Source organism: Ambystoma mexicanum, chromosome 14 (assembly GCF_040938575.1).
Source record: "Ambystoma mexicanum isolate Mex_15411 chromosome 14, UKY_AmexF1_1, whole genome shotgun sequence".
NCBI lineage: Eukaryota > Metazoa > Chordata > Amphibia > Caudata > Ambystomatidae > Ambystoma > Ambystoma mexicanum.
The window spans coordinates 218383089-218409597 of NC_090940.1; the positions used below are offsets into that span (position 1 = coordinate 218383089).

General features: G+C 45.5%; 1 protein-coding gene across 1 annotated transcript in view; it reads left to right on the plus strand.

The window, feature by feature from the left end:
- The window catches only part of DMAC2L (distal membrane arm assembly component 2 like), a 586679-nt gene that overhangs the window by 531754 nt on the left and 28416 nt on the right, over positions 1–26509 (plus strand). Inside the window, exon 4 of the mRNA XM_069638980.1 lies at positions 5377–5548. Within this exon, the coding sequence (XP_069495081.1) occupies positions 5377–5548 (172 nt within the window). The remainder of the gene's footprint in view (positions 1–5376; positions 5549–26509) is intronic.

Genomic DNA, 26509 nt, shown 5'->3' on the forward strand with positions numbered 1-26509 from the left:
TTGCTGTGTCTTAGAAGCGGTTTGGGTAGAGTATTTCACCAACAGGTGTTGTGCCAGCATCGATCATATGGGTGGGTATATCATTGAGAGTAACAAGCTATCTAGTTGATCCTTCACCTTTGATGGGTTTGACATTGAAATGGTAATTGGAAAGTATCCTTTGGTGCTGTTCTGACTCCTCCACCGATCAATCAGGCATAGATCTTGTATTGAAACTTTGGCAGCGGGCCAGCATTTGTTTAATTTTCAGAACCGTTGCACCTTCTTAGTAGTGTGGGGTCTGTCTAATACTAGAGCCATGGACATTTCTGGTCAAGTATAAAAGTACTGGGGAAAAGAGCAGTTTCCAAAATTCATTGTAATTCCAAAGAAAGGAAGGAAACGACGCATATACATGACTATTATTAAAACGTTTAAATTTGAAGTATTGTGTTTAGAAATGTTCTGACCAATAAATAATGTAATCGTTTGAAATAATCTGTGTGTGTGCGCGCACTTATATACATGTATAGGCCTCTTCTACTTTGCTTTTTGTCTTATTCATGCTGGAATTCTATACGGTTTAAGGATAATGTGCATATTTATTGTGCATTAAAAAATGGTTTAGTTAAAATGTAGTGAATACGAATGTGAGTTATATGACTGGGAGCATGGTGTCTTTAACCCTCAAGCACAGCTATCTTGAATACTAAAGATGCTTCATAAAGTTGGTATGGTATGGTATGGTGTTGTTTATTTATATAGCGCCTTTACACAAGCAAGTGTTTCAAAACTATCAAGGAGGGTGGGAACATGAGGAAAAAACAAACAGTCGTTCTGAGCCCTTGACATTCTGAGACGATAATGGTCTGCACAAGCAGAGTAAGAGCTTAAAACATACATTTAACAGTTTGGGAGGCAGCAAATAGACCTGACAGCGATTCTGCAGTTTTAACCGTGCAATTAAGGGGTGAAGACAAGGGAGAACAGAAAGCCAATCTTCAGGTGTGGTGCGTACTGATCGAGCAAGTGCACAGCGGGTCAAAGTGAGGGGGAGGATCAAGTGCACCCGGTCGGTTGAGACTGGGTTAAGTGCAGAGAGAGCCACTCTCTTGGGTTAATTTCTCAAGTGCATTAAGTGTGGGTTGGGTGTAGGGCCCTGAGGCAAGTGCGAGAGTGGACTGGCGGGTTGCTGGGGACCAGTGAGACTGAGGTACACCTAGCAGCCATTCAGCATGCTCTAAGGAAGAGGAGGGAGAGAGGGAAAAACAGAGAACTGGGTTAGCAGGGTAGTGGGAGAGCGGAGGAAGAGGAGAAGAGGAAAGTCTTGACGAGATTCCGGAATTTATGGAGATCAGGCTCAAGATGGAGTGCGGCAGGGAGGCTATTCCAGAAGGAGACGTCTGCTGAGGATAAGGAACTCCCTCCAAATCTCTGTTTGGAGAACCAGCTCACTCACAGAAGGTTGGAGGTAAATGAGCAGAGGGCTTGTGAGGGACAGTATTTAGGTGGGTAGCATTGCAGTTGGGTAGGTCCCAGGCCCCAGAAAGCCTTGTGAACAATGCAAAGGATCTTGAATTTGATTCTTGCAGCCACTGGGAGCCAGTGATGGGATTTCAGCGCCAGAGAGATGCAGTCCCTGGGCTTGAGGCCAAGGATAAGTCTTGCAGTTCTGTTTTGGGGAGGTTGAGGAAGAGGCTGTTGCAATAGTCCAGCCTGGAGAGAACCAGGGCTCTGGAGACAGTGGGCCTCATTATGAGTCCGGCGGTAACCGCGCCAGTAAAAACACACGGCTGCCACCAGAGTAATTTTTTTTCCTTTGCCCGGCAATGGGGACTTATCAGGGCATAACAGCCCCGGCGGTCCTGGTAATTCCTCATTGCTGGGCGTCGGAAAATATTACTCCCCATTCCCATTCGAGTCCCATTGGACTCAATGGGAATGGGGAGGACGAATGCACCGGCACCATTCATGAACGGTGCCGGTGATCCCTCAAAGTCTGAGAGCGGGTCAGACCTGGCGGGTGGAAAGGCACCCACTCGCAGAACTCGTAGTTTGCCTGTCTGGTAACAACAGTGCCGGTTCCGTTGTTACCGGACCGGCAACCTTGTAATGAGGCCCATTGAGCCTCTGGGGGAAAGTGAGAAAAGGTAGAGTACCTCTGAGGAGGTGAAGCTGATAGACTTTTTAGAGATGTCTGAAATGTGAGAGAAGGGAGAGAGTGGGGTCAAAGATGACCCCAATGTTTCTTGTTTCCCAGTTGGGTGCGGGTGCAGGGCCAAGGGAGGAGGCCAGAGCGAGAGTGGGAAAGCGGGAGCAGGGCTCCCAATGCAAACATTCCCAGTCTTGGCGGTGTTGAGGCCGAGGTCGTTTGCAGCACACCAAGACTGAATAGCAGACAACCGGATATGAGCGAGGAGGAGGAGTAGGAGGAGGAGGAGGCTAACGGTAGCCTGAAAGATAGTTATGTCATCCGCATAGCACTGGAAGTTAGAGGTGAAAGTGGCAATCACACGTGCCAGGGCAGCCATATAGACATTGAAGAACCAAGGGGATAGGTTAGATCCCTGTAGAACGTCACAGGTTAAGAAAGTGGTAGTCGAGTGAAAGTCTGAGTTCCACCTAGGATGGGCGGTCGGAGAGGAATGAGGCTAACCCCGCCAGAGCCTGACCTGTGATTCCCAGGGTGTTGCAGAGACATGCGATCGGGATGTTGTGGTTAACGATGTCGAAGGCAAAGGAGAATGAGGAAAGAGGGGGTGTTAGTGTCAAGATTTGAGAGCAGGTCTTTGCAGGTGTTCAGAAGAGCAGTTTCCGTGTCTGTGGATGCTCTAAAGCCAGATTGATGGTTGTGAAACCAATGGATTCAGTGTGGGGGGGTAAGCTGAGAGATAGCCAGTTTCTCCATGAGTTTGCCCAAGAAAGAAGTGATGGAGATAGGGCAGAAGTTTGCCGGAATGGATGGGTCAGCAGAGGGTGTTTTGAGCAGAGGGCGCACAAGGGAGTGCTTCGGGCAGTTGGGAAAGCTCCAGTGGAAAAGGAGAGATTGCAGAGATGAGCCAGGGCTGGGGCGAGGGAGTAGATCTTATCTTTGATGGTTTTGGAGGGCAGGGGTCCACCTGTTTGGATAAAGCCTTCATAAATCGGACCCGTCTGGTGACCTCATCCGGTGTAATGGGGGAAAGAGAAGAGGGTAAGAGGAGGAGGGGCAAGCGAGGCTCTGGTGTTTGTGTATGCTGTGGTGTGGAAGAGAGGGTGGAAAGGATGTCTTAGGTTTTTGTGGTGAAGTGTGCAACCAGGGCCGAGCAAAGGTCGTGGGTGGGTGTGACAGAAGAAGAGGCTGCTGCAGAATTGGCCAGTTCCTTGCAGACTTTGAAAAGTTTGGCCATGTTGCTTGATGCCGCGGAGATGCGGGCTTGAATAAAGACTCTTTTCTTGGTGCGGATGCAGAGTCGTTTAATGCCTTTGAAGGAGGCGGTAGGCCAGTTTGTCAGAGGATTCGCCCGACACATTCTATTTCTGCTCAGCTGTCCTACACTTGCGTTTAAGGGCAGCCAGATCGGAGTAGTATCAAGAGTTGCACTTTTTGGAAGGCTTCAGTCAGACCCTGATGGTAGGGGCAAGAATGTCAAGTGTGTTGGAGATATAGAGATTGAGGTTAGCGAGGGCTGTGTCAGGGTGGGAGTCAGCTGAAGGGGTGGTTGGAGGAGAGCAGGAGGAGGAAAAAACAGCCACTGTCACTTTCACTTGGCAGATGAAAATATCAGCGCATTGTCCTTTGTACAGGAATACGTATTGATAGTAATCTGAAGGTTGTAATGAGGCTGTTTGGTGTAGGGATTGAGGTTTAGGTAAATATAGGCATTTGCACCCGGAATGTAGGGTGTGGTTTGTAAATTGGGATTGGCATATTCATGTTTTTTGCATGAGGAAAACAGATCTCTATCAGTGCACTATATTGTTGGGTTTGTATTCCAATCAGTTGTAATGATCATTGTTGGTTTAAAATGGAGTAAACATAAGCCCCGAACGCTAAGAATACAGTGTTTCTACATAGTCTTTACAGCACTATTGAAGGTCTTGGATATATGAACACAGATACAAAAAGAATAGACTATAAAGCACAGTTAATTGGACTATGTATTAGTACAAGCATATAATATTTTGCATCAGGCTTGCACAAAAAATTTTAAGAGGAGTATTTATTGACCTTGGATGAAGTGTAGAATCTGCCTGATTAAAAAATAAACATGTGGGCAGTACACCAATACAATAGCCATCAGTTGTTAGATTATTAATCTGCAAGTGTTGTTCGGGGTCCCTCCTTATTCTTACATGTACATTTATTATTAGACTTAAAAGGATTGTGAAATTTGGATACATATCGCGAAAACGGAGTGGATGAATGGCATTCACAAAAGGAAACGTGGGACAGCAAATGATTGACATTTATGTAAAGTGCACACAGTGTAATGCATTAATTTGTGGACGTTTTTAGACAATTTGGCTATAACATATTTGTATTGGTTATTTTCTTCAGCAAAATGTGTGTATAAGGAGAATATTTTGCCTGTCTTGGGGGTATTACCTTTTCCCACTCAAGCATAAATTTCCACCAGCTCAGGGATCCTGCTACAATCAGCAGATTAGGCCACTGATTACCATGAGAAAGGAATTTGGGGAAGAGTGGGCAGAGTCTTCCCATCCATGATAGAAACAAATTCATAATACTAGCCCAATGTTTATGTTGGAGTGAAAGTATATGCAGAGCTGGCAGGGTCTTCACTCCTCCAACAGAAACTAATATACTATAGTAACTGAATGTTAAAGCTAGGATAAACTAATTTTGGCACACATTTGTAAATGGATGTTTACAAGCAAACGCAAAAAGGCCCCTTTGCCATTTAAATGCGACAAGATATTTTCTTGAAAAATGTTTTGCCCAGAGTAAAATCTTGTAAGAGCGTAGCTGCTCAGTATGTGTTAGAACTACTTGATCTTTTGCTCTATAAGACACTCTTTGTAATGTTGTGTGACTTGGGATTTTGCAAAGTGTGAAGCTGCTTTGTGCTGATAAGCAGATGATTGAAATTTACAAATTCCAAGTACGCAAAAACATCCTAATACCTTTCCATTTCAAATCTCCTTCTTTTAATCATCCTTTTTGAATAATGTAAGTCAACTTGCTCATTTGTCATAACACTATTTCAGACATAGTACTAGTTCCCTTTTTCCCTTTTGTGTATTCATTTGATAAAAAGTTGTAGTGTCTGCAATTTTCAACAAAAGACTGCCTTTCACAAGCTCCATAGAAGTTCCTTGATGGTGTATACACTGCAATGAAAAAACAACTACAATCCTTTTCATAGAAAAACTAACATGCAATTTGATTTTCAGATGGCCTTGAACATGTTGAAGAAATTAAGCTGTGCAAGTGCATCTATATCGAGGATGCCTGTTTGGAGAGGATAAGTAAAATTGAAAATGTACAAAAAAGTCTCATGCGCCTGGAAATCATTTCTTGTGGAAATGTCACTGACCGGGGCATCCTGTCTCTGAACACTCTTCGGTATGTCCCAAACTGTTGTTTTATTTTTTGGGGCTAAAGTACTTGTCAAGATAATTTTCCAAAGTTTGATTCATCCACACAAATGAGATACTGACAAGTCAGAATTCGATTTTTGCAACTCAATCTGTTAAAAAGATTATGGGATAATGGGGAACCATGGAACTCACAGAAATAACATAGTAAACTCTGAAGGGCATTCCGGTTTCACAGGGACCTCCACCAGCCTCTTTAACTTTTATTGTGTTTAACAAGAGTTGCCCTTTAACTATTCCTTGGGTCAGGCCAGCAACCTTTTTGGAACCTATGAAGAAGTGTTGTCGACTCATTGAATTAACCTTTTGTGTACTGGAGAAGATTTTTAGTACCGTTTTTAGTACCGTTTTTGGAATTTTGCTTAACAAAAAATTCAGAAAAAAACAAAGGAAAACATTGTAGTCTCTCTTTCTGATCCCTCTACTGCGCTTTATTGGTATCAAGACGAGTGTCTGCGAGCATGTGTTTGCAGTTTGTTTCGATGGGAGTGTTTAGTAGCGTTCAGAAAGTTGAGAGGTGCAAGGAGCATATGTAATTGGTATAATGTGTGTCTTGTTTGGAAATCTCCAGAAACAGTGACCGTATCTATGGAATTTACCACAACAGCTTGCAATGACTATTTCCATTGCTGAGCCCTTTGACCGCCACGCCTCTAGAGGCACTGCGTATTTTTACCAGATCTTTGCTGTTGCAAGATGGCCAGTCACTACTAAGTAGGTAATTAATTTGCCCCATCTTTGTGCATAGGATATTTTCTCTATGCACCCAATGCTTTTATGGCCAGCAGTAAAGGGCCAACATAAGCATAGTTCTTGGGATCTCATTCATTTTGGGTTTGAATTGGTTGACACTGCCACCCTGTGTGGGCCATATATTTCCAACAGCAACAATGTTAAATGTGTATCCATCTTGGAGGGAGATTACAGTGAAATATATGCATTTATTTTTGCTTGGACCCAACAGAACAACAATTTCTTCTGTCCCCAAATCCCTTGTTTGTTTTCTGCTGAGTATGTCTTGTTGAGCATTCTCTCCTTCACTAAATATACAGAAACCTCTAAAACATAGTATCCTGTTTAAGTATGCTATAATATGTAGTAGACACGAACCACATACTTATTTCTTTTTATTATATTTGCACATTAAAGTGAGTAAGTTGTCAGGTTGCCCCTTTTAATTTTGGCTGAGAGGTGGGGCTTTGGCACTGTCTGGTATAGTGTGTAGAACTGGAAAGAAGACATTCAAACAACCCTTTCTACATTAGTGGCAGTAAATTGTCTGCATTTGCGTCTCTCTGACATAAAGAGGTAGTTTACCCTCTGCAAAGTATAATTTATTTTGTTAAAACTGTTCTCACTCTTGTCACATTACCTTGATTTGTGGCAAGGTGATGGGCTGCAAAGGTGGGGCATTGCTGGGACTTGTAACATATCTGAAAAGTAATATTTCTCCAGCATGGTCTCACACTCTGAGTTAATAACTGGAGCAATACCCTTGTCACTAGCCCACTCCTCACTGGAGGGTTCTGTGATTGTTTTCGGAAAGATCTTCTGAGGATGTTTCCGCCGGTTTCTTCTTGCTGGGCTTTCCTACTTCTTGAAGAAATAGGGACAAGCTCCCCCGGGGGCCATTTTGCCTGAACGCTATCTGCCCGGCAGTGGGGACTCCGGGGAGCCCACCCAAACCAGGGAAAAGCAGGGCTGAAAAACCCTGGAGTAGATGTTGTAGCGGGTTGAAGTGGACTGTAGTGGTTGATGTAGCTGGAGGAGGGTTTTCCTTCAAAATAGATGTGTGGACTGAGGACTACAAGGACCAGCCTGCACTGGGAAGCAGGCGCACCGGAGAGAAGTACAAATGGAGTCAGGTCTCAACAGGGGTCCATATAATAGCAAACAAAGAATGCCTGCTCTGAATCTGCACTCCCAAAGCGAGCCGATTGCCAGCTCCGCACTGTAAATGAAGCCGCTTGCGGAAACATACGGAGGTAGTTTAGCAGCAGCGGGGAAAGCAAAGAGGAATCAAGAGGGCAAAGGTATACAGAAATGAGTACATGGGAGGTACAACAAGAACATAGCATTTCGCACAGTTGCAACGCACCGTTTTAGGAAATGCACAAAACTGATCGAGTCCTTGGTGGCCGTGCTACGTGACGGCAATGTTATGAGACTAGACATCTGCTTCACATTCTGGAAGTACATAACGGAAATCAGTACGCCCTCCATCGGTCCCAGACACGCCAGGGACGGATTGTGACACATGGTGTCTTACATGGATTCACATGCTCCTGAATATTCCCCGTCGTCAGGCTGGGAATCCATGGTAATATTAAAGCAGTTTTGCGCAAGTGCAAAATCCTGTTGGAGCACCTGTCAACTGACCCATCAGCGTTTTCACCGTCAACGATTTCCTCATCATCACAGACCCCAACAATGAAATCATCTGCCAAGTCCGTTACCCTGTTGATGACTACCCCGTCAACGACTTTGTCAATGAAGATTCATTTTACGTTGATGACTGTGATCCCGACGACGGGCTCGTCCACTACGGTTACTGTTTCAACAAAGACGATTGCCACAGCTAGAGTAGCCTTACCATTTAGGCCTCCATCGGGGGATCTGACAATTATCTGGTCGACGGCAACACCGTTACCTACTCCTCAGGCCCCGGTGATAGCATATTTTCCTAGGAGAATTTGGAGAGCGAGATGCCTCCAGCTCTTGATTTTCTCCCTAGGCCCACCAAACCTATGTGTTTTTTCAGCCTCTCTCCTTTGGTGCTTCACAAAGGGTCCTCCCCAGTTGCAGCAACTCACTTCTTTTGAAGAGGACTTAACCTAGGGTTTTTATTCCGAGTAGGAGGGCGGCCATGGAGTGCCCATTTTGGTTGTGCCAAGGCAAGGCGCTCAGCCATTTCGTCTGCCATCTCAGCCTCATAGCCCTTAACTTCAGGAACCAGCAGGGCCGCCTGCAGCACCAAGGGACATGTCTAAGCACATTTTGACGACTCTACACACGCTGGTGACAGTGTCTAACAGTTTCACCGAAACCTGTTCCATCAAAGAGCCCTCCAAGGACATCTAGAGCCCAGCTAATACCGTCTCATCCAGCCCAAGCTACTCTTCTGGAAGTTACCTGCTGCACCACCTTCTGTCGTGGAACAGGCTGTGCAGCCATACACTAATACTGATACTGATACTGTCCCTACCCAGGATACACAGGACACTGATGAATTTGACAACTACGTTCACGCGGATGGGGAGCCTCCGAACGTCGATGTACCCTCAAGGGATTCTCCACCAGATGATATTGGTTTGTTCCATTCCATGATCTCACGGGCGGCAAAGCTATTCAACCTCATCCCTGAGGAAAAGAAAAAGGGAGGTTTCTTTTTTGAGTGGCGTGAGCCCTCTAAGAAAACTATTGTTTCGCTTCCCCCTCTGGATGACGTTTGGGAAAATGGCCTGTTGGTCGTGAGGACCCCAGGCACAACCCAGGCAAAAAGGTATAATTTGGAGAAAAATACTGTGTCACAGACATGGCCACAAAGGGCCTCCGATCTCAACCATCACTGGATTCTGTGGTTTCGGCTGCGGCTAGGAAGAGGTTGTCTAACCTCTCTTCCTCTTGGATGTTCTTCCGGAAGCAGGAAGGTAACAAGTTGGATGCAATGGGGAAGCGTTTCATCACGACGGCAATGTCTACCATCAAGCCGCTAACGCCTTAGCCATTCTCTCGAGGTACGACAGAGATGTTTGGTATAAAATGGGGCCCATCCTCGACTTCTTCCTCCAAGACAAGAGGGTGGAGGCACTGGCTTTGTTCTCTAATAAAGTGGCTGAGGAACTATTATAAATCTCCCTGATTACGTGCAACAGGAACTGGTCCCTGAAAATCCCCTGCTCCAAGAACGGAAGACCTAGCCATAGGGAAAAGTTCACTGTCTTTATTAACAATCAAAATGACAGGGATCGCAATATGAACAATGCAAAATTCCCAAAGTGCTCTTGCTCTCCAGGCACCTATTGTGCCATTTTGTTAACCAGTGATGTCGCAAACCAAAGTTACATCCCAAAAACCTAACAGGATAAGGGATTGGTTAATGAGGTGAACTATATATGCATTCTAAAAGGGATCAGTACGATCATTGGGTAAGCCATATCTGGTGGCTTCTCCTGAGACCACATCTGTGTCACAAATACAAAGTTATAGGTTAGTATATAGGTGATTGGCCCGTGCAAAGTAGTGTATGCTTAACATGGAAGGTGGTTAGGGATTGGACAGAAAGGGTCTTCTCAGCCTTGGCGCTTTGGGCATTTACCAAGTCAAGTGCAACTATTAAAGGTAGTGGGAATGACCTCGAAGGTGCTACATGTCCCCAATAACTTATCTCAGATCTCCTAGGCCTTGAGACAGAACATTTTGAACCTGTATAACTGTTGTATCCTTCTATCCTTAGTTTGATGGGAACAGCTTTCCCCATCTGACTTGTATGAAAAGGCTCAGTCTCGAAGATTCAGGTCACGTGTCGGGACCACGAAATAGAGCTTCCTTTCCTGTAATTAATAGGATTTCTTACTGTGTCCCTCGCAGGAGTCCTATCGCCCCTGTTAACTGGAAACATTACCCTCCCTACTTGTCCTTGGTGAGGCTGTGCGCAGTGTCTGTGCTGGAAGCAGAATCAGTCTGTCAGTCTTTCTCTGTATTCTGAAGTTCACCTTGCTTTCCCATTCACTCCAGTGTACCTATGTACCTATGGCTTCCATCTTTATTCGAATGGCCGTCCATGTTTCTTGCGGTTAAGCGTAGGCAAGCCATTCATATGTATTCTCATATGTCTTGAGGTTCTCGCGTAGCAAAAGATATACCTGTGTCAGTCCTCTAACTATGCGAGTCATGAGCATATTCTTTGTGTCTAAGCGGAATGCAGCCTAAGTGTCTGTGTAGCTTTGTTCAGGGATGCCTATGTGCTTCATGTTTAACGTATCGGTCATGTCAGTTGTGACGTCATCAGCGTGCAGTCTTGGGACCCAGAACTTTGTCACTCCTCCCAGATGTCCATGGTACCTTACGTGCTCATCTAAGGTCCAAGTCATATAGCCGCAATCTCCATATCTGGTTGTACCATACCCATTTTCCACAATAGTTGCGTGGATCTGGGGCAAAAGAGAATGCAATACCTGGCGGGAACAGAGAGAACTGCGTCAAATGTGATTTCAAGACGTCAAGAGTCTGTCTCTCAATCAGTTTTCGTCTCTACGTCCAATAATAGTTTCATCCTGATCGTCTTTTCAGTAGTTTTCTTGCACTGCACTATAGCTACTCTGATAACCCAGAAGGCGAATAATACTAGCACTAAGGCTGCTATCAGCACCTTCAGTCCATTAGCCATCCATGATGGTATCCAAGAAAAGATGTTAGCCAGTCTTCATCTTGTCCTATCGGGTTTGTCACCGCCTCCATTATAGCATGCAGGTCTGATAATTATTATTATTATTAACTTCAGCCTGATGGGCTCAATGTAAACATTGAGTTCTCAAGCTTTTGTTACAAGTTGTTGATCATCAAAATGTGATAAAAATCCATGTTCGTAAAAAAAAAGCGTGTTATACGCCTAAGTAAATATATAAATCGCTAGACAATCACAGTTTATCAATTCGTAGTGCATCTAAGAAATTAACTACAGCACAGCTCAATTTAATGCAGTGCCCAGCACTGGCATAAGTCCACCAGTCTCGATTTCCTTCTGCTGCAGGCATAAATTCGCTTAGATGCAGAGTTTGCTGTGCTATAAGCCGCTCACACTTTGTTAACAGATGTTCAGTTGTTTCTGTATCACTATTACAGAAGCGACACATGTTATCTCTTCCTTCATTGATATGTCGATGCCACAGCATCTCTTTTTTTTTGAGAGCGCGTTTAAGCGGAGTCTCAAGAATTGGGCCCTGTGATGAAGAGAGGACAGTTTGTCAGATACATGCTTGGCATGTTTAGTTTGTGGGCGCCAGGTCCGGAGTCTAAAGTAGTCGGCATATGATTACGACGATTAGTGTTCTGGATCCAGCACCAGAGTTCAAATTTCTTTTTTGATACTTGGGGGCGCATGATTAAGTAATTTAGGTTCATATCGGCAGCAGTTAGAATTGAGATCATCATCTCTTTCCACTCATCTAGTAGCTTCGATGAGCTCTGGCCTGGTTGTGTGCAAAAGATTTGGAAAGCTGGAGTCACTGGAGTTAGGCACATCTTGCGCAGAGCCATTAGTGATTGCCACAAAACGCAAGTGTGGAGCGGGTTCAAGGATAGTTCGTATCTTATTTGAACCATCGAAATGTATGACGGTAGACCAAGAACTCGCCGCCAAAAAAAGCCCTTCCATTTTCTGCCAAAATAAAATGTCAATATTCCATGCGGCTTCTGATCCAAAGGTAATTGCTGGAACAACCTTTAGGGTGTAGAAGGTTAGAACTGGGGTGAGAGTGAATTTACCGTAATTTCTGTTCAGCAGCCTCGCTTGGATGGTAAGTCGCATCATTCTGTTTTCTATGTCACGTTTCCAATGGTGTTCATGTAGGGACTTGTTGAAGGTGATTCCCAGGTAGCGAATAGAGTTTACGATCCCGAGGGCTTTCCCATCGACTCTCCACGAGAAAGCTTTCCGTTTTTTGGAATCCCGTTCACCAATTATAACGACCTTTGTCTTGTCGATGTTCAGGGTCAGGTCGTTGATATTTAAATAATCTTGTAAATTCGCTAGCTGCCGCTGAAGGCCAATTTGGGTACGGTCTAAGAGCACCACGTCGTCGGCGTAGATTATGCAGCCGATTTCGTTCTGATTGATTTTGGGAGGAAAGCATCTTAGATTTTTTCTGAACTCTGGTAGATCACAAATGAACGGTTTAAACAGGTCGGCTGCTAGCGGACACCCTTGTTTTACTCCTTTAGTTGTGGTTATTTGGTTAGATAGAGCGCCATGATCATTCAGCCTGATGCGGATGGCGGTTTGGGAATGAAGGGCTTTTATGGGATCGATTATGTTGCGAGGACAATTCCAGTTATTCAATTTTTGCCACAGTTTGTCTCGATTAATGCTGTCAAAGGCGCCTTTCAGATCGATGAAAGCCAGGTAGAGATGGGTCTTGGACTTTAGAGTTTCCAGCTTTAGTATGTTCAATAGGAGATTTACTTCCACACCCACACCTTTGGTGAAGCCAGTTTGTCTGATGTCGAAGATGTAGTTGGACACAGACCATCTTGTAAGTTTTTGCCACAGAAATGAAGCGAAGATTTTTCTTATTGTGTCCAACAGGATAATTGGGCGATAGTTGGCTTGATCAGCCCGATTGCCCTTTTTGTATATTGGCACAATAATCGCTTCACGCCAGGAATCTGGAATCGACGTTGATGTAGACAATCGCAGGAACAGCATTTCAATGAACGTTGACCACTGTTCGACATTTTCCTTGAGCATAATGTTGGAAATTAGGTCAGGACCAGCAGCATGTGATCTTTTTAAGGCTCGTAATGCTAACTCAATGTCCTCCTTGGTGATACTCAAGTCCCATGAAGTTAGACCGAGGTAAGGGACGGTTGATGGTTCCAGGGATGGATTACCGAAGAGGTTTGAGAAGTGTTGCTCCCATTTTCCGGCATCAATTACATTTGACATCATGGAAGAGTGCCGGACATTGCCTGTATTCAGGATTGCCCAGATTTCACGGGAATTCTTAGTGATCAGTTCCTTCATTAGCTCCTCAGCTTGTTCTTGTTCGATGATTACTTTCTGCGATTTTAGCCAATTACGATATATTCGACGCCGCTGACGAATTTTTGTTTGAATCGAGTTGTTGTCGCTGGTCGTGGAACTAGATTTGTTTATCGCGTGGATATCGTGTCTCATGGCCTTTTTTTCTTGCGACAGTGTCGCTGAGGATATATGTTTGTACTTTGTACCCGATTTCAAAAGATGGGGTTTAGAGGTGACAAAGTCATATAATAGAGGAGTATAGTTCACGGACAAAGCTGTGTCCTGGTGAAATTTTTGGCCTATTTTCTCGATCTTTGGTCCATCAATACGCAGGCGATTTCCTCCCGCGTTGACAGAGATAGAGGGTTTAAATAGGCTACAGTCTGATTACCACTCTACGATACAGGATAGACGCAGAAGATTGTGATCGCTAGATGGCATCTCAGTTATTGTCAGGGTTGTGTCCTCCTCTAGTAAGTTACATGAGACCCAGAAATAGTCAATTATTGAATGTGCCTTTTGATTTGACCAGGTTGGTCGTGGTGGTTGATCACCTGGGACATGTCCATTAACCATCATGCAACTGCGGTTTCCGAGAGAGAGACTCCAATGATGACTCCTTATCGAAAGATTGTCAACTGGCAAAAGTTTGTAATTTCAAGGGCTGGGATCATAGCTGAACCAGGAGCAGTTCAAATCACCAGCACATATTATTGTCAAGTTTTTGTGAATCAAAAGTGTCTCATCGATGATTGTTGTGACCGCATCTATGAAGGTCTTTGTGCTTATTTTACTTGGATTCCAATATCCATTTAGGACTAATAAATGATTTCTCGCAGAAGTTCTTGTTTCAGCAGTTTTTAGTAGGGCTCCTTGTACACATGGATTCGGATTAAATGAGTCCACAAGACTCCACCAAGAATTGATTTTAATCAGCATCAGGAGCCCGGATGATGGGCGTCCCATCGGGTTTTTGAGGGCCGGGTTTAATAAAGAGACAAAGCCGTCTCTAATCGGAGGATCGGTTAGCCATGTCTCTTGGAGACAGATAACGAATACATTGTCCAATTCCAGGTCGCAAGAGTTGAATAGATGGATGAATTCGCGGGTATTCCAGGATAAGAATTCCCGTTTGCATTCAACAGGGATAACTGTTGGCTAGCGCTGAAATGTAGCAGCATGTCGTATGACACTTTTTTGTGCCTCGATGGAAAGTGATCTTGAATTATTTGGAATTGATATTGCTTGACGAAGATCCGCACGTCGTTGTTCATTGCTTCCTAGAGGGCTGCTCCTTGGTCTTGATGTTGACGGATTAGGCCTGAGGGATAATGGTTCGATTGAGATATCGAACCCAAAGACGAGCAGGTCTTCTGTGGCGTTCAGCAGGGTGTTTTTGACTGAGGCTGAGGTTATATGTAAAAGAACTTGGTCACAACATTTCTCCGTGACATACTCCACGACTCGAATGTCTTCGGATCGAATGGTGCGGAGTGATGGAATACAGGAAAAAAGTTTCATCACGTTATGCCGATTCAGATTAAGTTCGCAGTCTTCGTGGTGGACATTTTGTAAACAGAGTTTGCAATTCGGGTTTCCAGAGTCAGATTTTGAAGCAGCATGGACTCGTGAAATAAACCGAGGTTGTTTTTGTGACTGGAATCTTGGTTGTTTGGGGTTCAAGAACCCTGAAGTTTGGTGACCTTGTTCAGCATCTTTAGTTCTGTAGTCCAAGTTGTTTTTCTGCCAAGCTTCTGGTTTGGAACTAGGCAAGAGTGCCGCACCAGCAACTTTGGGATTTGTATGGAGTTGATCAGTTTGATGGTCGGTAAAAGAACCATCTGAATATATTGAGAGATCACAAAGATCGATCTCCGATCCTGTTGGGTTACTCACAAGACTTTCATGGTCGGACTCCAAACATTGTCTTTTTTTTGCAGGCGCCACAAGGTTTGGGTGATTGGCCATTGAGGTTTCTTCCAGCGAGATGCCATTTTGGGGCAGAGGGGCTTGCAGTTTAGACCGCGAAATTAAACCTTGTTTGGTTGGAGGTATAATATTTCTGATATATTTTCTTTGCTTCGTTTTCTGTTCACAATTTTTGTTTTTTTTTCTCTTTCATGCCTGCCGAAGTGTGGTCAATTAAAACTTTTTTCACAGGTGGTTTTTGAACCGGCTTAGAGGTGATCACTATTGATTTAGCAGGGCCACCAAAAATGCCAAAGGAACCTGTGGGATTCAATGGAATGGCAAATTGAGGTGGACATTTTGGATGTTCCTTTGATGTGGTATTTGAGGTAACCACTTGAGGTATTGTGTCCACATTAATTATTCTGACTTCGTCAATTGTACTACCAGTGCCTTTTTCAGTATGCTCATGCTCAGAGGGAATAACAGGTAGGTGTGGATTGTTTGCGCAATCAAGAGAGGCCGTAGAGTCAGGAACAAGGATTAGAGGTTGTGATGGAGGCTTTACGATGGTATTGACCGCTGGCCTTGGAGGATCCTTAACGAGCGCCAAATTTGAATTTCGTTTGTGTTGAATGGCGCATCCACTTTACAGCTTCAAGAAGGCCATCTGATAGAGAGTCATTTTGGCAATGGTGCCGTGCGGCAAGATCACTTAGCCGCTCTTGCCATCGCAGGGTCTGTTCCGCCTCCCGAGATAACTGAGATTGTAAGAAATTGGTCACGGCTTCAAATTTATCCATCTTTTCTTTTAGAGTAATGATTACGGAAGTCTGGTCTTTGAAGGCTTCATGAAGTGATAAATACATTTTTAGGAAGGGTAGCAAAGCAGTGGAAGAAGCAGCCAAAACGCTGTTGTAAATCTGCATCGCTGCAGCGGACGAGAGACTCGGTTTAAATTTATATCCGGATTTTTCAGCAGTGCTTGATTGAAAGTTGTTAGCAGAATCAGAGTGGACATCGCTAAAACCAGAGATGTTGACAGCTGGCAAGACATGACTGTCACATGGTAGCTGTGCAACTTTGGTGCGTGAGCTTGCTCTCCTGGATGTAGTGAGAGTGTCTTTGTTGATTATAAGCACGTGTGGTTTTAGTCGAGTCTCTTTCACGCTGAGGCCTCGCAAACCTACAGGGTTTTCACCTTCGACTAGATTTACACTAGAACGAGGAGAGATCAGTTTTGAATTTCGTGAATTATGTGAATTGTCACTTGTGAGGAAAGGCAGATTGTCCAGACCAGCATCATATTGAAAGATATTTTGAGTATTCATGATAGAGTTAGTCAGAGGGCGTGGCTGAGGAAGCTTTGGCATGCATGGGCGATCTTGAGGCTCTGTGCAAAGGGGCTGAGGTGAAATGGTGGCATTTTGGTTTTTATTTGGTAGCTTTTCATTTGCATCGCCTTCTAAGAAGCGAAGGTTGTTTATTTCATGCCCACTACGGCTGACATCTTGTGGGGTCATGGTTTTAGTTTCAATGTCGCAACCAATCACAGCTTTGATATTTGGGCACTGAATTTCACGTGTGTGTTGGTCAGTGGTGTACACGCTCTTATTGAAGCTTGTGTTTTCGTCACCATCTTGAGAGGCTTCCATTAACTCTGCGTCGGTGAAGTCAAAGGGAGAGAAAAATTCATCAGCTGTTGCCGAGGTTAGCAGGTTAGGATCAGTTCGTTTACAGTTAGCTACCAAAGACAGACCTGATAGGCTTACAGGTACATGAGGTAGATCAGTCAGCATTAGTGGGTTACATGGAGGAAGGGTTTTGGAGTGCATTGAATTGTTATCGGGCGCAAAGATTGATTCGCGCTCATCAAAGACTTCAGCGGGAGCTGCAGCCTCTGCACAGGCGGATGTATTCAGCTCACCAGTTCCGGCGAGCTGACAAGTGATTACTTCTGGAAGTAGTGGGGCCTGATCAGGAGCAATGTCACTGCTACCGGGTAAGGAAAGGTTATTATCTCGTCCTTGTTAACTATTAGCTTGGATGTTATAGGCATAGATGTTGAGGTGCGCGATGGTGAGGAAAGGGGGGGAGAGGTGACAACACACGTTTCCAATGATAAGATGGGACTTGAAGCGGAGACTGATGATATGTCAGACAATGCGTCAGTAGGGGAAGCTAGTTCGATAGGATGTTGAACACATTTAGAAGCGCTTACCTTTACAGTCTCAAGAAGTGAGTCGGCTTTTAAGGCAGTCCAGGGGTTTTGCATCCGGCGCTGTTGGATGGTTTTTCTGCACGTATGTGGTCCTTCATTTCCTGTTTGTGCAGTCATTATGAATAGGTCGCTGCCGGTCGCGGATTAACGCGCTCTCCGCACGTGAGCTGAAGATTTATGAGCTCGGATCTCGGAAAAAACTTGGAATGTTAGTGCACGAATGGTAGTCCCGTAAAGGAGTCCGTAGCTGCAGCTCCTCTCCGGCTGATTTTCTACAATGGAGGAACATAGAGTGACTTTAGGCACGACTCCGTAGGCACTCAGAGGGGATCAAAGAGGTAAATCCTCTGCAGTCTTCCCGGATGTAGTTTGCGCGCCACCAGCGCCAAACAGCCGCTCAACAGCCTTCAGGCCTTTACCCCTGTCGGGCTTAACGCCGCAAGGATGGTAGCCTGTGTCTTTTCAGTAAGCCCTCACTCACGTGACCAGCACACGCGACAAACGTGGCCCCGCCTCCTCCAGGAAGCGAGGTGCAGCAGGGATGCCGGCAAGAGCTTAGGAGAAGCTTGCAATGCCGGGTGAAAGATCGCAGCTTTAGAAGTGAAACAGCAGTTCCTTTAGGTAAGCGTCATGATTGCCTCTGTTAGTGTTCCATTCTCTCCATTGTGGGAAGGCACGTACGTACAGCAAGAAGGCCCCATGTTGGTGCAAACGCCTCCTTCCATAGCTGTGAGAAATTCCAGGACATATCTGTTCTGTAAGGTCATCAATCTGACTGCTCTCAACTCTTCTTTGATAACGTTAAACCCCTTGACGGTTGAGTTTGTCTGCAACAGTTCCCATCTGGTAATCCGGAGCCACTTAACGTTCACATTGGCCTGAACTGCAGGAATGATTGATGCAAAGAACATCTCCGTCCTGCTGAATAATCTGTGCTCTAGTGGTATTGCATATAGTGCATCTTTGATTTTTGATGACAAGTAGTTTCCTCTCTTTACTCTTGTCAGCTGTACAGATCTCTTCTTCCTCTGGTGTGTATTCATTTTGGGGAATCCGTCTACTTGTATATCTTTTCGAGGCACTATTAACGCTGGTGTGTTCAACTGTACTAGAGAGCATATCCCACCCCAGTTTGGTAGCAGGTGCATGTATGCCTTGGGTCTGCTGGCCCAGTAGTGATCCATTAGCACTGCGGTACCCACCCTCATGCCTGGCATCTTCGATTTTTGTTTGCATCGCTTGGGCTCTACAGTCTTAACTGGACCATCATTCTGGAAACACAAGGAAGCGTCATCCATCTTAGTGTAGCCCATCTGCCTTCGAATTGGCCTGTATTTGTGCAGAGCAACAAGTGCATGAGGAATTGTGCTCTGACTGTTGGGATTTCTGTTGCTATGAATGTTCTGGAGGTACTCATGGCATAGGGGATGAGAGAGCACACATCGCAGCTCTCCCTCATTATCTCTCTCCCTACCTTGGTCATGTGTTTATATCACATGTTCTTGGATACATGGGCCAAATCAGCTAGGCTGAATTTACTTGTGCTAAATTTTCTTGTTCGAAATCTATATCTGTGCTTCACCTGAGTCTTTTTACTTCTCGGGCAGCATTGGTTACCCACCCAGATATGGCTTCAGTAAGGGCAGGAATAGGGGTTGTGTTAACAAGGACCAAAGAATGTGCATGAGATAATACAACCTTATGTAGTGCAAAGAGGGTAAGGAAGTAGAGACAACAGAAGGCAAACAATATCAATACAACAGATCTTGTTACAGCTTCCATTTTCTGTAATGCCAGATGTCTTTTATGTTGTCCAGAGTCCATGAGACCATTTGGAAAAGTCTTTAAAATGCATCATTGCTGTTTTAGTGTGTTAGTCAAGCTCTCCTGCATTAGTATTGAGCAAGTGCAGCAAAAAACAATCGCTCTCAGACAAGTTGCACCTTAGCACTATTGAGCAGTGTGATGATAGGTGGTTAATCAAGTCAATATGGGATAAGTATGTGCCACATCAAGAAGAAAAGCGTACAAGTCCAACTTAGGTGGTATCATTCCGTCCAAATGTGGTTGTAAGCTTTTGGAAAGTGCTTGTCAAAGGTTGTGCAGGTATAGAATTATTAAGAAAACCCAGTATAAACTTTCATGATGATTACCTAGTGTGAGGAAAAGATAGTGTACCTAATCTAGCTTTTCATTTTGTTCTTGTCTAGCTCTAGTCGCTGATCACGTCTGCATTCGCTGAGGTTTTTCTTCTTGTTCTTCTTCTTGCATCAAATTGTCTGCGTGTTGGACATAGGAGGTCTCACCTCTGCAGGGCTTGACGTCTCCAAGGTAATTCCAGCCCCTTTATTCCCACGAGTTTGACTGCCCTATCAGTAGCTTGTTCTACGGAGTAGGGGCCCTCGAACCTGGGCTTGTACTGGTGCATTATCTTCCTCCTCCTTCTTCGACCTCCCCACCGATATTGGAGCTGTCGAGAGATAAAAGAAGCACTAGCCATCATCGAAGTGAGATATTTTCGCATTTCATCACCTAAAACAGTGGCTGTACTCTGGCCATCCGTCAGCGCTCTAGTGGGAAGAGCAAGTGGGAGTCGCATGCATCCTGTCAAAGCCTCATAAGGGGTTAAATGGTGGTCGGATCCAGGTTAGTTGCACAATGCGAACAAGGCTAGGGGTAGGCAATGTAGCAATCCCTTCTTGAACATTGCTTTTATTTTAGCTATTGTTTCCTTCAGCAAGCCATTGAGGCATTGACAAATCCCATTTGCTTGCAGGTGATAAGTGCAGGAAATCGTATGCTTAATCTCGAAAGTTTCATTTACAAATGAGGCTGATTGTCTGAATGCAGGACGACCTCGCTGAAGAGGAATTTCACTGTAGTGAGGGTATCAGGGTGTGAGCATGGACTCGCTTCAATCAGGCAAGAAAAAGGGCATACAACCACGATCATGTAGCGGTACCCTTGACAAACCTGGATCATGTCCACATAGTCTACACGTTGCCATGGGAGATCAAGTCCTCCCCCCTTGTGTGTGACTGCTATGGCTGATGGGAGTTGTCCTACGTCTGATTCTAGCCAATAGAGGTGCGTGCTGCACTTGTGTGCACTGGTGTGCCGTCAGCACATCAGAAGCCCCTTCTCTCCCACTGCGTCAGACCTACATGAACTGTAGGCGGAATCAGAATACTCAGTAATCTCCTTGTTCTCATGCGCTTCTAATGCCATTACAAGTGCTACTAATTCTGCCACTTGCACTGAAAAATGTGAAGGCTTGCTACTACTTCAACAGTCCTGTCTGGTTTTATTTTTACTACTGCCGTCACAGTATGTCTCACTCCTGTCGTTTGATCAATGGTTGAAGACCCGTCAATAAAGATTATTCTTTCTAGGGGGCATTCTCTCCTACTCTGGGAAAAGCGTCATAGTGTTCTGTGTATGTAGTGCATTCATGCACATAGTCTCCCTCTACTGGTTCAGCTATTAACGTTGCTGGGTTTGCATTTCTGCACCTCACTGTTTTTATCACCGGATTCAAGATGATCCCCTCATATCCGGATGCTCTCTACGTGGTCAATGTGCTCTTGAGCTTTTCAAACATAGCAAAAAAGGGCATGCTCCACGTAAAGTGTAGTACTAAATCCCATTGTGATGTTCCCAGATTTCTCCACTGCAAATGTAGCAGCAGCCAATGCTTGTTCGCAAGGGTAATGTCCTTTCATCACTGAGTCCAAATCTCCACTGTAATAGGCCATTGGTTTGTGCCCTAAGGTCGTCTTCTGTGTGAGCACCGCTGTCATCGCTACTCCGTTGGAGGGGGAGAACAAATAGAATTCTTCGCTGTAGTTGGGAATCCCTAACACTGGGGCCGTGCATGTTGCTCCCTTCAATTCCTCGAATGCTTCAGTCATTTCCTGTGTCCATGTCAGGTTACCCTCCCCCTTTGGGCCTTCCGGAGCACACTTAATAGGAGTCTTGTGTATGTGCTATAGTCGAACACCCAGGCCCTGCAATAATTACAGACTTAAGAATGGTTTCATCTCTCTTACCGTTTGTCGCAGTGGCGTTCTAAATATCGCCTCTGCTCTTTCTGGGGTTACCTTCCTACGGTCCTGTGAGATTGACTGTCCAATGTACAACACCTCACTTTGGCAATATTGCAACTTTGCCCTGTCCACCTTTTAACCCTTTTCTGCCAACACTGTCAGCAACTGCATTCAGTCTTCTCGACACTGTTCTTCTGATTTGCTGCACACCATGATATCGTCTACATACTGAATAACTGTGCTGTCCAAATGTATGTTCCCTAGATCTATCTGGAGGACCCTATTGAATAAAGAGGGTGATTCACAGTACCCCTGAGGTAACCTTGTGTGTTTCTACTTTTTATTTCTATACAGAAAGGATGTCAGATCTTGTGATTCCTCATGAAGTGGTATTGAGAAGAAAGCGTTTTTCAAATGTATGTGAAGTCGGTAGCTTCCGGGAGAGGACTAAATAGTGTTGTCACTGGATTGGGAAAAAATGGGAACTCTGCTTCTACGATATGGTTTAGAGGTTGCGAGTCCTGAATAAAACACCCCAATCCCCCTGTTGCCTTCTTCACGGGTACACAGCCGTGTCACACTGCATTTCCGAAGGTACCAGAATCCCTTGCTACTCTAAAGCGGAAATTATCTCATAAATGCCTTCATTTGCCTCCTTGGACAAAGGATACTGCCCTTGGTAAGATAACCCCTGGAGCTTTATTCTAACAGACCCTATTCCCTTTAGCAGGCCACCGTTATATGGGCTGTTGGTCCATAAGACACTTAGTACTCGTGCTAGGTCTTGTTCGAGAAATGGCAGTGGTGCCTTTTACAGTAACGCCATTCTCTGTGGTACTTCCCCATAATGAATTCTCACCCAGTAGGTAATGCGCATAAAAAACACTATCTTAAGGTCTGAACAGTTGTCTAGGAACAGTTCTTCGTCTGTCAAGTCAGTCCGTCTGTGCCCTTCTACCGCGATTACTGTTCTCCATGCCGTCCTGTGCATTACTACCCTCTCATCCCTCACTATAGCTGTCTCCAGTTCCAGTGGAAACACTTACCCTTCCTTCTCGTCTAAAGAGACCCCTGGTCTAAACAAAAATTAATTAGGTATTCAAAGCAGTTTGCCCTGTATCCCTGGAAGACATGCTAATACTACTTCTACTCCATATTGGAACAACACGGGGTTCACTGGCACTCCCCTCTGTGCAGTCTGCCCAAAATATGCCTGAATGAGTTCTTGCACGTTAATGTAGTGAATTCCTGGGGTCGAGCATATTATTCCCTGAACAGTCAATGAGATGGTCATGTTAAGTTGGTTCATCATGTCCCTGCCCACTATGTTGACTGGTGTCTGTCGGGAATATAACAATGACATAGTCAGGCCATGTTACCCTATGGAAATCGGAAGCTTGTCAGTGAAAGGAACCAAGTCCGTAACCCCAGAGAATCCCTGTGCATTCATTGCAATGCCTGACATTGGGTATCTCACTTCCCTGATACAGGATCTGGTCGCCCCCGTATCTACGATAAAAGAGAATGGGCCTCATTCCATGTGAGCCGGTCCGGTAAAAACGACATGTTTGCCGGTAGGGCACCTGTGTTACTGGAGGTAAGCAGGTGTCCTACCGGCAAAAAAAGTCATGATCTCTGCTTCCAAAAGGTCAGGGTTTTCCCAACTCCCTTGGAAGCAGATCCATAACCCAGGTTCCGAGTGCCAACCAGTCCCAATTGGGACCTTTTGGACCCAGTCCTGGCGCCAGTGGCACCAGGCTCATAAATATGCCCAGTCCCAGCGCTGGAAGCGCCGGGCTCATAATGCTTGGGTGGACTTACCTGCAGCAAACCATGCTGCTTACTTGCCTGCCAGTTGAGCCTCTGATCCTCTTCTGTTTGGAACTACTTTTCCTGTTGGGTGGGGCAGGAGCCACTCCCTAGATTCAGAACACTGGAACTCTTCTGGAAAGCAGGAACTCTTTTCTTACCTAGGCGTGGCTGTGGAAGGAGACACCTAAGCACTACAGGAGGCTATTTAAACCACACCCGATGGATGAATCTTGCTTTGCGTTATTCTGCATCCTCTGCAGCAGAACGCTCATCGTGTCTTCTGCATCTGATCCTGGGCCTAAGGAAAAAGGCTTACCATCCTGAATCCAGTCTTCAGCAACACCTATAAAGACAAGAAAGAACAGGTTAGCATTACGGTCTTCAGTGACAGCTCTTCACTTACCTGGTCCATCGGCTGTCACCAACGCCTCGCGCTGCATTCTGGCATCTGAAAGACAAAGGCTTACCTACTCTTCGTACGCTCCGGAGGTCTTCGCACTGCATTCCGGCATCTGAAAGACAAAAGCTTACCAACTCTTCGCACGCTCCGGAGGCCTTCGGCGCTGCATCCCGCATCTGAAAGACAAAACAAGGTGCGTTTAAAGACATTGGGGAACTTTAATACTCACGTGCCATTACTCCTTTCCACATCTAACCCAGTGGGTGTTCCGGCACCCTGCAGCCGCTCCGAACTTGTACCTGCAAAATAAAAAGACAGTTAGAGCGCATCGTGAAGCAGGCAACAAGCGCTTACTTACGTGCTTCCAGGCGCTTCTATTCATCACACGGGCTCCATCTTCAACTCACTTCAGCCCGTCATCCGCCATCGCCGGAACCCTGCAAAACAAGAAACATCATTACTAAAGACTTTAAAGACATTAGAATTACTCGAAACTTACCGTTCGTGCAGTAAACGACGGACAGCAGTCCTCTGAAGTCAAGAGGCCTGCTCCCCTTATCCAGTGAAGAAACTGGTTACAGCACCCTGCCCCGAGGCAGATGGAGAGCACGGTGTTCACTTACCTAAGGTGAGAGCGTTAACCTTTGGGGTTCTACAGGAGAAGAGAAAGGGAAGAAGAGAGAGACATTCAATAACCCAGTTCCTTAATCCCATATTTTCTATCTGCAGACATCTTACCCTTCGAGTCAGACATACAGTGCACAGAGGTCCAGCCCAAAGAGCCAGCCGTGTGTTACACATCACCTTTGAAGATACGGTATACGCCCAGTCAAGACCGGCGCCTCTACGGGAATCAGGTGAGCGTTACAAAAAAGCAGTCATTACCGGTAATGACGGACAATCCCCTCATTGAGCCCTATGGGATTCCATGAATGGGGATTAACACTGTCACTAATCCGGTGGTAATGCAGCCAGACCTGGTGCCGGAAACGGTAACATTTGATATGGCAGTGATAGAATGTGGCCCAATGCCAAAGCACCTATGGTCAGACCATACGTGGTTCCTCGTTCGGGTTGGGTGTAACAGATAGGATTGAACACATCAGGTCGGTCTATGGGCTGTCCTATTGTGGGTATAGAGTCATCCCGGTCCCTGTGAAGGGGTCACCACCCACCACGGTCGCTCTCTCCAAGTTTCGTACGGGAGTCTGCATTGTGGAGTCTGTGAGTCTTGTGGCTTCAACACTCTGCTGTGCAGGTCCTTGCTGTGCTGATTGTGGTGACTGTGTTTGCTCCTGTGTCTGTGGTGTGTATACCATGGGTTGGTGTGACTGTACCGGTGCACCGTGTGCTGGCGCCGGTTGCAGCGCATATGTCTGTGTCTGCGTGTGATTATGGGTATAATAGTCTGGTTGTTCTGTCTGATATGCTGGCTGGTATGTCATTCCCCCATTTTGCTGTACTCAACCCCTGCTCCTGCATAGTCCTGATATGTGATCTATTCTACCGCACATCCAGCTTTGTGGTGGCCCCCATGGGTCTCAGCGGTCCTCCTTTAAACCCGTCTCCACCCTGCTGCATTGGGTGCCCAAACCCTCTTCCCCCGGGCACTTCTCCCCGTTCTCGCAGCCAGTAATCGGCATCACTTCTTCCTGCAAAATGTTCCCCTGCTACCCGTAGTTGGTTTCGCACGTTCTGAGTAACTTCTCCCTCTCCGCTCATAACTTTGCCCCTTCCATTGTGTATTTTGATAGCTTCTTCTGCACTAACTTCGCTTCTTCTCCTCACGCTTTTTTCTTGCGTTCTCCTGCATTAGTCGTCATTAATGCACTATAATTAGCTGAGTTTCTGACCATGGCTTCGCTTCCATCCCCACTAATTTCTTCAGTTGCTTCTGTACCTGCTCTGGTAACACTTGGCTTAATATGTGGTAAAATAACCCCACAGCTTTATCCCATGGCTCTCTCATCTCGAGACACCAACGTCCTTGTATTATCTCCTGAATATATTGAAGTGGGTCTTCGTCCACAAGCATTTTGCATGCCATAATCGCGCCCATGTCAGATGTGTCTGGGTACTGTACTCTCAGAGCTTGCCATATGGCTGCTCTGCATTTATTGAACGGTGCTCCATCGTGCGCTGTATTCTGTCCTGCCTTCCGGGATACCCTTGCCATTTCAAAACATCATCGGCTACCTCCCCAAGAATGGCTGAGAGCAAGCTCTTCATATTGTCCACTGCCAGTGTCATCCTAGTCATCAACCTTTCAAATTCATTTATCTATTTTCCAGGTCCTGTGGCCAAAAAGGGCAACCTCAAATTATCCTTGTCCATTTGTTGCTGTGGTCGCCCGCCACCCTTTTCTAGCAACGGAAACTGTGTCAATTGTATTCCCATGTCATGTCTCCCTATGTCTTTGGTAGCTGTGACCGCTGTTTTCCATCCCTGTAAGGCTCCGAGCCTCTGTGCATATGGAGTAAATTTGTCTGCGCTATGCAACCTATCTTTTGGATGCTCCAGACGTCCTTTGGGTTCGCCCTTATTATTGTAAATGTCTTCCTTTCCTTCCCTCAGTGTCTCTCTTTCTGGGCTTATTTCCCTGGAGGGGCAGCAAGGCCTCCTCCCTTCGTCATCGTCACTTTCCCCTAGGTCCTCATCTGACCCCATGATCCTGATATGATTATCAATGTCCTCTTCTCCCTCATCTCAAAATTAAGTCTCCTTAACATGTGATTTCCCTGTCGGTTCCCCGTCAGGTTGTCCAATGAATTGCTTTCCCCCTCAATGGAGTTCAGTTA